A 14,079-nucleotide genomic window follows, 5' to 3' on the forward strand; every position below is an offset into this window, starting at 1 on the left:
AGTTTGTATGATCAATCAATGAGTGTTTTATGCTTTTGACATGTGTTTCTTATGCCACAAAACATAGGTAATGTGAACTCAAATGTGGTCAACTAGTTCGTCACTAGCTGGGAATGCAACTAGGAGTAATAGGTACATGGAATTATGAAGTCAATTGTCATTTTACTTGGGTAATGAAATAACTTCCTCATATTGCACTTGCTACATATGGTCAAAGGTGTGTTAATTGAATAATTTTAGTATGATCATGTTAGGTGGTATCTGTTGGAGTTGATGAAAGCCAACTCCAAAGACGCCCAAGATCATCTGCATGCGAGAACCTATCAAAGAGAAGCCAAGGAAGGAAGAGTGAGGAGCAAGGGAAAAACCCTAAATGGACATGAGAGACAATATGTGCAAACACAAGAAGAAAATGTATTTACAATATGCACAATGCCTTATGAAAATACAATGAGAGAGCCCGCTTATAAAGAGCTCATGGAAGCTTATAGAACAAGCTAGAAGGTGGTAGAAGACAAGGATGACAACTCAACACATATCCACAAAAGGTGGAACATGCTAGAAGGGACCAAACTCTCTTGTTGTCAACAACTAACCAATACATGCATTAAATACAAAATATTAAATAAATGCATTAACATAAGTAAGCTTAAGTAATAGAATAAATAATTAGTAAATTAATTATTTACTCTAACACCCCCACTTAAGTGCAACTTAGGGAAATGTCTTAAGATCACAAAACTAAGATGAATGCAAAATGGGTCCCGGCAACTAGGCCATTTTAGGTACCCAAGTACAATGCAAAAGAAATGCAACCTCTATAAGCACAGAAAGAGAGAAAATCACATGGGAAAAACCCTCCCCCAAAAAGAGGTAACCTAGTGAAGAACTGAAGAAGTCTCCAACTAGGGAAATGTCCTCTAAAATAAGAACAAGGAGTGATCATGAAGAGCATCACTGAAGCATGAAGAAGCCACAAATCTTCCAAACTACTGATCTGAAAAAACCTTCATGGAAGAAGAAGGCATGAACCGAGCATGTCTATATGGTAGATGATCCATCTCACCGAAATGCATAGATAGCTAGCCACTACAATCGCCTTGTACATAGGATCAATCACTAAATACATAGTTCACACTAACGAACCATCGAACCATGGATGCATTAGAAAAACAACATAACCCCCCCCCCCTTAATGCATATGGGGTGTGATGACAAGAAACTAAGAAGGTGGGCCAAAGTCTCCTGCAGACGAACCAAGAACGATGTGAGAGGAAAAGAGGTACATACACCTATAAAGACACAGTCAAATTGACTTTGCATGGGGCTAATGTCATGGAAGGGACACTCACTTGACAAAGGGAGAAGGCCTAAAACAGAAAACAACTATCCCCCCCATGGTTCTTTATGAAAATAGTGCATGTACAACTGACTCAAAACAACGTTCATGACCCTCGGAATGCAAAAGTGGCACTTTATCTCAGTGTGATACATAAAAGTACTTCAAAATGATAGCTACAATGATCAAAATTGAAAACAAGCTGATACAAAATAAAGTACAGCCTAAAACAAGAGAATCCATGCCAAGAAAACGATCCTCGAGCCTAAAACACTCAAAATATCCACCATATAGAAAAAATACCAAAACTATGATAGAAAGAGCATGGGCTAAAAACTCAAAAAAAGGACCACATTTCTGAAAAGGTGATAGAACTAGCTTTCCAGAAATATAAATTTTTCAAAAAATAGGCATGGGATGCAAAAGATATGCATGTTGGAGTCAAAAATAGGACTTCAGACTTTGACTGAAAAAATAAGCAATAAAAATGCATCAAAACCTAAAAATACCTACAGTAAAGTCTCCGTCTCGGAACCAACTTTTCAGCGCTTCTTTTGGATCGAAAAAATACATCCGTATGCTCAAGTTATGGCCAAAAAATTGAAGGTAGGTCCAAAATAGAACCTGAAGGAGAGGTGCAAGGATGATGTCATGATGATGTCAACAAACTAAAGCATTAAATTTGATGGCTTGGAGGTCATCGCCACAAGAAAGGTGTCATGTGGCACGCTATGTGGTAGTCCACGTGGCACGCCATGTGGCAGAAAAGGTGACATGGCAGGGGTGATGTGGCAAGGTGCCACGTGGCACCCTTGTGGGCTGCCAAATGGCAGTCAAACTGCTGGCTACGTTGTGAGCTATCACTGATGAAGCAGGTGACGTCGGAGCAGCAAAATGGTGTTAAACACTGGGCGGAGCAGCGCTGTCAGGCAGAGACTGGGCGGAACCACCGGTCGAGAAAAGTGCTGAGGGGCGTCATCATTAGCGGAGACGGTAGAATGAGCGGCGCTCGGGCTGCGGCGGAGGCTATGTGTACAGAGGGTGGCGCTGCTAGGGGTCACCGCTGGGGGCCGTGTGGTAGTGGCACAACGGTGGGCATTGGGCGGTGCACCCAAATAATATATATATATTTTAAAAAAATGCCAAAAAAGTTCATACAGTCCGTACGGTAGCCTGTAGGGCTAAAAAAATTTGCCTCCTGGAGCTCTGTCTCCAAAATTGAAAATTTTTATATGAATCCTAACTCCAAACGACCTTCTTGATCCAATGGTGATGTCCGTTTGGGCCCAATGTGCTCCGAAAATTTGTTGTTCCCCTAATTTGAAGAAAAAATGCACAAACAAATTAGGATTTGTGACTTCAAATCACAGCTTCAAAAATCTTCAACCAAGCAATAGCATGAAGGCTCTGATACCATGTTGGAGTTGATGAAAGCCAACTTCGAAGATGACCAAGATCACCTGCATGCGAGAACCTGTCAAAGAGAAGCCAAGGAAGGAAGAGCGAGGAGCAAGGGAAAAACCCTAAACAGACATGAGAGACAATATGTGCAAACACAAGAAGAAAATGTATTTACAATATGCACAATGCCTTATGAAAATACAATGAGAGAGCCCGCTTATAAAGAGCTTATGGAAGCTTGTAGAACAAGTTGGAAGGTGGTAGAAGATAAGGATGACAACTCAGCACATATCCAAAAAAGGTGGAACATGCTAGAAGGGAACAAACTCCCGTGTTGTCAACAACTAACCACTACATGCATTAAATACAAAATATTAAATAAATGCATTAACCTAAGTAAGCTTAAGTAATAGAATAAATAATTAGTAAATTAATTATTTACTCTAACAGTATCAAGAAGAGGAAATAGATCATCAAACTATGGAGACAATGGCATGAGGAGCTAGACACAAAAGATTGATGAGTTTCATGCACATAATAATGTGTTGAAAATGGTTAGGCAATATGAGAATTCATATAAGTGCCAACACTAATTGATTAATACTATGAGATGACAATCAATATTAAACAATGGCTAGTTAATCAAGTTGATAAATGATCCAATTATCTTTTAGTCTCTTTTGGATGAAGAGGTTTGTTAAGATTACAATCCAAAGTGTTAAGTTATAATTACTTTAGTGTTGTGTTAATTTAATAATTTATGATTTTTGTGTGGGTAGTTAATAGTATGATCTTGTAGAAAAAATGATTGATAAAGTTAAAAGATTGAAAGCATCTATAAAGATCATTGAACAATGAAATTAATATTGAGAACTCACATGTATTTGTATATTTCATATATATTATTTTTTTAAAATGATCTTTCATTATTTTCTATACAGTTAAATCTTGAATTCTACATATGACCTTGTTTTTTATTAAGAAAAATAGCAAGAGGGTGTTGGCCCATGGTACAAACAACTCACACTAGATACTGGTAAACAGAATTAACAACACCTAATGCCAAATCCAGGATCACCAAGGATCTACAATATAGACTTACCTCTGTCAAAGACAAAGGTCTGAGAATGACACACCTTGGGACAAGCCCCCATCCAAGCTGTGAAACATAACCAAAAAAAAGAACCAAGGACTTGGATGAGCCCTTTAAAACTTCCAGCATACATCCAATCAAAAGAAGACAAGAACCAAGAAGAATGAGGTCCTTTCATCACCATAAAAATTGAACAACTAAACAAGGCAAAAACCTGCCTATCCTTTCTCCTCTGTTATAACTAGAGATCCATAACCATCTTGGCCCCTTTCTCAGGCCAGCACTTTCAAAGATCTTCCACCATACAATAGTCTCCTTTCCCACCCCAATAGTGAAAGGGTCCCCCATAGCAGAAATAGGGGGAGAGAAGATCAACACATCGAGGTTAGGAAGGTGGAGCCACTAGCCCCCCAACCTATCACTAGCAACACCCTTGAAAATGTCCCCCTCCATAGGAGTCTCCAACAACTCACACCAGATCTCCACCTCAATAGGAGATAGCTTCACCTCCATAGAAGCTAGGCAAGAAGGAGCGGCGACAAAAATCCAAGTCCAACACCTCTGTAACAACATTTTACTCATAATGAGAGGACAATGGAGAGCCCTCCCAACCAAGAACAAAACATCAAGGTTAGGAAGATGGAACCACCAAACCCCAACCCCGTCAATAGGAGTCTCCTCCACATCTAGCAACTCACACCAGATCTCCACCTCAATAGGAGATAGCTTCACCTCCATAAAAGCCATGCGAGAAGGAGCAGAGACAAACATCCAAGCCCACCACCTCTGTAACAACATTTTACTCATAATGAGAAGACAATGAAGAGCCTTCCCAACAAAGCACCAACCACCCACTAGTGGGGGAACCCAAGCTTGATCAACCAACATAAAGGTACAAGAACCTAATGCTTGAAACCAGTAGTGCCCAAGCGAGACAAGCTGCATGAGCCTCCACAACCCAAGATTGCCCCAAAGGTAGCAACCCATCATACCATCTAGCATAGGGAGGGGGTGAGCAACCATCCCAACCCAGTCTTTACCAACATAAAGGCGAGGAGTACCATATAGATAGCTAAACTCCCTACCAGAGCTTGGGAAGACATAGGATCCAAAAGATTAGATCCAAAAAAAGTCGTTCCAAGGTAAGATGAACCAAGGAGAATGAGAGCCTTTGAACAAGCTTTGGAATCCAATACCCCCACCCTTGCCCATGTTACCATCACAACCAGCTACGAATCTAGGGGAAACCTCTCTCCCCATAGCCATAGAAGGGTGGAACCAACCTTCACAAAAATCAGACAACAACCCTCAAAAGAAAGCTGCCCCCAACCAAGAGTGACACCTTGGAGGAACCCGTCAACACTGTCACCCGCAGGCATGGTACCGAAGATCGGACCCCAATCTCTGCACATCCTTCTATACAATTTAAATTTATTAAGACAAAATATTTATAAAACAACCTTTGAAAATTAATAGAATTTATAAAAATAGCCCTGTGAAAGTAAAAGTACACCATTCTCCTTTGAAAAACTTGGAAAAGAAAAAGCAATTGCAAATGTCCATTTGTGAGACCTAATAAACAAACACCTAAATAGTGTCAAGTTAAATTTTTCCAAAAACAATAAAATTCAAAGAATTCATACTTAATAGTAGTACAATAAAAGACTCTTCAACATATTACTTTCCTGATTAAGAGGAATGCAACTAATTCCAGAGAAACCTTTCAAAAAATCACTCACTTAACATCACACTTAACACCACAAATGAGGATCCTCCAACATATCACCTTCCTGATTGCAAATTGGCTTATTAGAAGCATGAATAGATAATTGCACTTTATAGTTCTTTTTATGTATGAAAATGTTTAATTGCATTTCACTCTGAAATGAATTTATTAAAATAATAAACTAGATGGGCACGACAATTTTAGTTTAATGAAATTATTCGAAATATACTTTTTAGTATATTGAATATGTTTGTACTCTCATTTCTAATATATCATTGAATATCAATGACATCATAACAAATCAAGAAGCAAAACATTCACACCAACAACAATACTTCTATTGCTTTCCTATTAATTTACAAAATTCAATTCCATTGAAGAATGGAGCTTCTCAAGTATACAAATTTTCATTCAAGCCAAAAGCAAACCAAAACACTTTTTCCTTTTTGGGCCTTTTAGTTCAATGTGGACATTGGCTTATTAGATGGCCATCTCCCTTGATTTAGAATCATCCTAGACCTTTTGCTACTCTCCACACCATTTGTAATATTGTACTTCTTGCATTCCATTCTACCTTCTAGAAGAGCACTTCTCCTATTAACTGGAAAAACATCTTCTTTGGTGAGCCTTGGAAATGTACTTATCCCATGAACACCATCAATATCATTATTGGTATGAGCATTATGATTTATAATATCAATGTGTGCTTGTGAGGATGATGGTGAAGCAAATGAAGAAGAAGATGGTGGCCTTGAAATGTAGGGCCTGGCCCCTTGTGTGTCCACCACCACCTCATTATCATTGTCAATTGTGAGGCCAAGGCTTGTACCTTGATTTGGACTGGGTAGGGGATGAGGATCATATAGTACATTTGAATGCATTTCTACTGGATTTTGTATGGCTGAATTCTTCTTCCTTTTGTTGAGTATAACCTGTGGAGATAGTTGCTTTACTATTGATTTTGGTTTTGATGTGGAAAATATGAAGGATGATGATGATCCTCCTCCTCCTCCTTCTATACCCTCATAACTTGTTATATCTGGCTTCTTCAGCTGGTATCTACAAGGAAGAGGCAGAACTACTCTGTGAGAATGATCTTCTTCATGATTTTCAAGTGAATGGCGATTGAGAGATGATATTGTTGTTCTCCTTCGACGTTTGTTCCGTCGAATTTTTCGTTCTCTTAATCTCCGCTTGGTTGTGGTGGGAAGAACAGGCAGATCCTTCCATTGAGGTAGAGATTGATCAGATGCCTGCACATCTTCCTGCATGATTGCTTTTCTTTTGTCCTTGTTATGTGAATTCATGACTTCAATAGAAGAGTGTTTTCTAGGCCTTAGTTTTGTGGCCTTAATGGATGTAGGTTGGTTGTTGAAGAGTTTTCTGTCAATCTTGTTGAGGCCCTTTTTTATGAAGAGGTTGTGAAGTGGCCAATGGCGCATCCATATCATGAGAAGAATGAATAAGGGGAAAAGGATTGCAGCCGGTGACCTGCTTGCAGCAAAGATAACAAGGGCACAAGTGAACTGGATACAAGTGTAGAGTCTTATTACAGGAATTGAAGTGGAATGACTTGATCCTTTGACTGAGCAGATATATGGATCTGTCAATAATAGTCTTGTGTTCTTCATGAAATGCAAGTTTGATAAAGCTTGGAAGGCCACCTGCACACAAAATCCCATTTGACAAGGAATCAGATGCTAATGTTAGGAGAACACTTAAAAAATAAGACAAAGAAAAATAATTTACTAATAGGATACAACAGTGTAAAGGGTAAAACATAACAGCATATTGAAGGAGAAAATTCTGTATACAACAGAAATAGATGACATGTGCAAGTAATACATAAGTGGTAGAGAAGGCAGTTGATCACCCTTATTAGATATTAATAATATTACACATTTTGAACAGCAGTCCATCATCCATATTGGGTGTTTTTGGTTGCTTTTCATAGCCTGTCTGCTTTGAAACATGATATCAGAGCCAAAGTAGGCATGACATATATGTAGGCTGGTGCTGCAGGGTTTGTAAATGTATTGGGTGATCCCAAATTTGTGTCCACCATTTTAGAGATTTCAATTCTTTCTAAAAGAAAAGTATCTTAATGTTATAAAAAAAGTTTATTGTCAGCAATTTACAGCACATATGTGTATATATATAAAATCTCGGCAGAAATTATGGCAATAGCACAGACTTGAAAGTATAAGTGGTCTTGGATACTGCTAGCAAGATACTGATCATAAAAGGGCTAACATTCAATGATACAACAATATTCCATTCCTTATATTGGGTAAACATGAATTTTAAACCTAGCCTACTTGAGAATAACTATGAGTCAACTAGCCTGCAGCTTAAAAAGGAAAAGTGCAACTAATGTAGTACAATCGCACAAAGCAAGTTGGCAGAGCATCAACCCACTTTCCGTTTGAGTTGGCCTTACCTTTGAGAACTTTGAATACTAACTTGTCCATCTTTTGATTTTGTAAAATTGGTGCGGGGCATGTTTTGGCTTTGAGGACAGCTGGTATATGGCTTAATAGTAATATGTGTCATTAAACGGAAAGTAGGTCAATAGTACAACAATTAGTCGGTTTTTTTGGTAGTCTTACCTTTGAATCCATTCCATATATAGAGAAGCATGGTCATGAAAAGGTAACTGCCTCAATTGTGCTTCAACTGTACAGTATGAACACTTCACTCACATTGCTGGTTTTGGATCTGCATCCTGCCATATTCATGTTTTCCACTATGGTTTCATACAATCTTGACATGAAAGATTATTGGGGGCACAGTTGAAGGGAAACCTGGCAGCCTGGAAAGGCATATAGCTGAATGGTAGATCGGCCAAGTAGTTGTGTTCAGCAGGATTAACATATGTGGTTCACTCCAGTGTTTTGGACCAGATGGACTTGTCAAGTTTATTTGGAATTTTCAATTGTTCTAGAAACTTTTCCAAAACTTTTTTAAATTACTAATTTGTAATTTCTGATTCATTTTGACATCCTGAAAAAATCAAATTTTCAAATCTGATAGCTATGGTATTCAGTGGGGTTGGGAGCTTGTCTCGATTAGCGAGAGCTTAATGTGCTAAGCATGTAGTCATGAGGTACAAATTCCCCCCAGCTCAAGTGGTACTGAAGGGCGTGTTGTGTCAGCGTCGCCATGCACATGAAAAAGTTTTCCTAGCGCACTATGCTTTATAGGAGGGTCTGCCTGATTCCTGCAGTCTTTTTTTTAACAACTATGGTATTCAGTGGTCCTAAGTTTTATACTTTTAGAGAAAAGTTCAGTTTTTAAGGGAATGCGTCTCAATGGTGAAATAACAAACCATCAGCATTATTGCTTGTCTTGGATTTGAATCCGAAGCTAAATTTGTTTTCTGAAATGATATCAAGCCAGTCATGGATTAGCGGAGGACTGGGAGTTCAAATTTCATGTGGGTTGTAATCTTGGAAAGGAAAGGAAATCAGTGATAAAGCAGCCTGCTGATCGTATTTCATGATCTAATGTGTAGCAATGTAGCTCGAGAGAAACTATAGTTATGAAAGGGCAAGTGGCTCAAATTAGAATACATCTTCGGCTTTGATTCTTCAATAGTCCTGAGTTTGGGTTCTTACTTTATCAATTCAAAATTTAATAGATCACAATGAGGTTGTACCATTTGAGCTCATACTTAGTTTATGGAAGTTATTGAAGAAAATATGAGGACAGGTTCAAGGCATTATTTAAACTCCACCTGTAAAAGCAAGCCAATAACCACTGCGAGAGGAATTTTTGCAGTGACCCAACTTAATCCTGGAACAAGTGCAAGGCCTGACAACAAGGATGCAATGAGCCCCGAAATACGCTGAACTTTTATCTCATTTTGGCTCTCCTGGCTTTCCACATCAATGCTTTTGGTGTGTGTGAGAACTTGGACATGCTTTAGGCTCTGTTTCATACATTGCAGCAAAAATCTTTAAAACCCTAATCATCAACTTTCTGATTTCAGAAATGTGTCATGTTTAATTTGTTTAGAGCACTTTACCTGAAAGAAAAGACCATAGCAGAAAGGAAGCCCAAATACCCCACACGCTAGAACAAGAAAGGCCAAGATACATATATCCCAGCTTCTTGATCTGCTCTTCCTTGAATCCGAGTTGATTTCGTTCTGCATTGAAATGGAATTTTTTTTAATTTTGACTAACTTACAACCTTGTTTACCTATTCTGTGCCTATTAGTGTCTTGAGCAAGTGAATTAGAGGCTTCCAATGTGTTTCTGTCTATTACACCAGTCAATATATTGCCCTAGAGACCAATGAAGTGATTACACTCGTATTAAAAGAACCACAAAAATGTCAGATTGAACAATTTAACTTGAAATGGTTAACCATACTAGGTCAAAATACAAAATTAATGGAAATTACTTGCAGTAATATGGAAGCAGCATTGTGGTCCACAAATATTATGGACGCAAGCAATAACCCGGGGATGATTGCCAAAAAAATCCCCCACAAGGGAACACTCTTCAGTCTCACTAAACTCCCAAGCTCAGTCACTCCATCTGTTCGAAATCCAGTTAGGGGAAATGTAACTCTTTGAAGTTGTGGACGATCTAGTTTAGGCAAATACGTCACACCTGAGACATGATAAAAACATTCAAGGATTAAGCAAGCTCGAGGATGAGAAGGAAGCAATGAAAATTGATCGTGAACTTAAAATGCGTATCTTGAGAAGTAATAAGAATTGACCAAGAACCAAAATTGCAAGTTTTGCTATAGACATGATTACCCAAACAAGAAATATTAAAGAAATTATTGACATATCAGAAAGCAAAACAGTACATGTATAGAAATGAAAATAAAATGTGCTGTCTACTAGGAAAAACAAATATTAGATAACCAAACTACAGAAAAATATCTCCAGTGAGGTAGGGAACCCTATAAGTTTGAAGAATCTTCTTAGGTTTAGTTAAGTGTACAACACCTAACACAAAATCCAGTAGGACATTGTTTCTGTTGCTGAGATTAATTTTCTTTATTAAACTCAGACATTGAATAGCCATTGCTTTTCAGCCAGGTGTCCCTTTAGGTCTTAATTTGTGAAGAATTGAAACTATTGATATATTATATTGAACATTACATGAGTGTCCTAACACAAATGTGAGCATAAAAATGTTTGTTACCGAGAAGTTTGAGAATGCCACATTAATAATAACACTGGTAGAAAATTACTTACTACATTAAAGAATTCAACTCAACCGGAGAACATGGTGAGAAAGTGTATCTAGGGGCTGCTATCAAAGGTAAGGCAAGATTGTTAGTGGCACAATTAAGGACAGGATCTCATCACCTTATATGCTAGACGGGTAGATGAAAAAGGCCCAAAGAGGCTTAGGAGGAGAGGATTTGCATGTTTTGTAGGACAGAGCAATTGAAACGGAATGGCATTTTCTCTTTGAATGTACAGCATATGGCAACATCTGAACATACTATGATATCATCCTGAATGCAGACAGCATACATAGCCTATTTGAAGTTGACAAGATCAACCAAACTGCTAGATTTTTGGTTAAGATATATAGTAGAAGATTGGAAATGGAAAGGAATATAGAAATTGTTTAGTGCTCCGTTCCTTTGGTCCCTTAGACTGCTTAGTCTCAAAGATGTTATTAAAAGCATTCATTCATTCATTAACATAGATAATAAAGATAAATGACAACTATTGGAGGCATCAATAAGATAGTGAGTAACAAGAACATACCTGTGAAGAGCAAAAGGGTTATAGGAAGAGCACAGTTGCCTACAGCTCTACACAATTTCTTATTAATAAGTTTCAAACGTCCTGCCCTACTAAGAAAGGTAGACACCACAAACGAAGATGTTGCCAGCCATAGAGACAACATGGACGTGTCCAGTTTGATATTCTTGGTGAAAAGGTGGACAATCTCTTCCATGGCATGCCATAGGAAAGACATGCTTGTGAAAATCTGAATAGCCTCCCATGTGAAAGATGTGATTGTCGTTGGCATACACCTGCAAGCACCTGAAACTGCTAATATAATCAGTACGGCTGAACACCAAATGCCTACCCAGCCCATCCATGGAAGAAAATCGATTAGTAACCTGTTTGCCGCACTCGAAATAGATATAATGAAGATTACGGAAGGTGCACTGACCCCCACAACAACAAGAGCCTGCCCTCCAAGAAGAACAAATGCTGTCCCACATAACAGATTAGATGAGAAAACCTCGACGGAGCTCAACTTCCCTTTTGTTTGTTGCTGCAACCATGCACCCATAAGGATTCCCCAAACAATGTTTTCCCAAAGAAGGTAATGTGATGCAACAATTACTCTCAATTCAAAACAGTGTGTCCATTCCCTTTTATAGGAAGTCAGGCATTCTTCAGCGCCATGCTTTATGTATCTCTCATAACATGCTTTACCTCTGTTGTTGCTTCTTATGCTTTCTACATGATGCTCATGCTTGTGTTCTTCCCAGATTTCGCCTGGCATTGTTTTGGAAGAAGGTGGAAGCTCTTTGGAATCATTCATAGGTTGTTTTCCTTTATTAGATGCCTCAGATGTGTCGGGGATGTAGATCACCTTCTTATAAAGAGTTGGCTCTATTTCATCATCTCCACCTTCCTTTTCCCTGTGATCCAAAGGCAAGGGGAGGGGGAATGCATGCAGTGGAATACTATCAGACCTTTCAAGGCTGCTAGTACGATCATCTGCAACTTGTATCTCAGGTAATGGTAACATCACTCTGTGATTTAAAGGAGAGTCCATTAAACCTTCTGTCCTGAGGATTTCTTCTTTTTAACAGGGTTTCAAACCCTTAATTTGACATTCGAGGTCCTCATTGTACCCATACCACTGGTAGCTGCTGAATCTAAAACATTAAGAAAACACCACATTTGCACTTGCAGTAGCTCGATTCTTCAACCATTTAAAAAGTCGAAAGTCCTCAAAAAAGGATCTTTTAAGCTTAGAATACATCATCACAAATCATTTTTAAGTTAATTTGCCGACAGCAAACTTCTAGGTTTTTCCACATTCATAATCTCTGCATGAACACTTTGGATCTCTCATTGTATGGTGTACAACTGGTCTAATAGACAATAGATAACCCCAAAATATAATCATCCCACGGGACTCTTCAAGTAGCCCTTCTACTGAGAAACTCAACCATAGCTTGTGAGAATGGTATAATCATCCATGTCCATAATACTTACTTTCGGCGTTCTCAAGTGATATAAAGTGCACTCCAGCTGAAGGTGTTGAAACCAGTACTTTTAAAAGTTAAAAGTACCCAAGGTTGTTCAAAGCTCAGAATACCCAGAGAAAATAATATTTATGTTGCTTTCAGCAATCTGTTAGTGATAATCAGGAGAGCACCGTTGGAACCAAGCTTATGCAAAGCTCAAAAATACCAAAAGAAAAAGAATATATTTGTTGCTTTCGTCAGTCTGTGTAATCAGGAGAAGAACATTGGAAATCGGGCTTGAATCCTAGAAAATAGAGGTTTATTTGTCTATGCACAATTTACAAGAAAACCATTAGATGAAACTATAATATTCCAGTAGCCACTGCCACTAACCAGTAGCTGACGCCACCATCTGTTTTGACAACCAATTCCAAGCACTGAAAGAAAGAATCTCTTTTGCTTATGGAAACTACTTAAGTAGGCAATCCACATTGCTTCCTTAATTTAAAGCAAAGTAGTATTAACCATTGGGTGCACCTGTTTCTTATGCTAAAGCATTTTGGTTGTAAAGTTACCTTATGGCTTACAGTTGAATCTCAAAAGATGGGTAGAATGTTTAGAAGCTTGTTGATTGACAGTGGCTACTCCAAATTCCAAGGGAAGTTTTTTTTGAAGTCTGAGAAGACATTTCAAGTTGTAATGTGATAGACAATCTGTTCTACATACTCTTGAGATTGGATTCTCCTTCTGAAATGATTAAAATAACAATGAGAGCGTGTCCCAGTGTGATGATGTGGTTCCATGGATATGTTCATAATAAGTGTGGGACGGCTCAAGTAGTGGGGAGCACTGGTTGTTTGTATATATATTTTATTAATAAAGAAATGGTGGGGAACATGATTTGGGTTGGCGGATATGTAGCATTTACTTGAAGATAGAAGGATATTAGTAAGAATTCTGATGGGGATGGGATATCAGTAACAATTTTTGGAGTATAATTGGTCACGATGATGATATGTGAAACATACTAAGTTCAATGTGGATCCACTGCAGATTGCTTAATCAAATGCAATTTGTAATTTAGATGTATATTTATTCAAATTGTTATAATCCACTATATAAAGACAGAACTGCAGAACGTCATGTATATTCACTTATTTAACAAAACAAAGTAGGTCCTATTTGGGGGTTGTATTCAGTTACTTTTGGGGGAGTTTTGTCCAAGGTTGAAGACAGGAGGCTCTTGCTTCAGGCCATATTTCTGTTAGTAGACGGTGGCTGTTGTTGCAGGGCCCACTGCACATGGAAGTGAAGGCTACTAAAACAACA

At 38.3% G+C, this 14,079-nt stretch overlaps 1 protein-coding gene across 2 annotated transcripts; it reads right to left on the minus strand.

Annotated features, from left to right (window-relative positions):
* Positions 1-5,875: 5,875 nt before the first annotated feature.
* On the minus strand, positions 5,876-13,447 carry LOC149540876 (putative boron transporter 2). Of its 2 annotated transcripts, XM_089801946.1 has the most exons (6): positions 11,718-11,907; positions 11,303-11,584; positions 9,967-10,178; positions 9,587-9,709; positions 9,296-9,490; positions 5,876-7,223 (listed from the first exon to the last, which is right to left on the minus strand). In XM_089801946.1, exons 1-6 carry the CDS (start codon positions 11,767-11,769, stop codon positions 6,015-6,017), a joined length of 2,073 nt encoding a protein of 690 aa, XP_089658072.1. In that variant the 5' UTR covers positions 11,770-11,907; the 3' UTR covers positions 5,876-6,014. The 2 variants fall into 2 exon arrangements, with proteins under 2 accessions (XP_089658072.1, XP_089658071.1); XM_089801945.1 differs by having other exon boundaries at positions 11,303-13,447.
* Positions 13,448-14,079: the final 632 nt, after the last annotated feature.

This window comes from Cupressus sempervirens, chromosome 9 (assembly GCF_028749045.1).
Source record: "Cupressus sempervirens isolate cs-2001-9-10 chromosome 9, ASM2874904v1, whole genome shotgun sequence".
Lineage (NCBI taxonomy): Eukaryota > Viridiplantae > Streptophyta > Pinopsida > Cupressales > Cupressaceae > Cupressus > Cupressus sempervirens.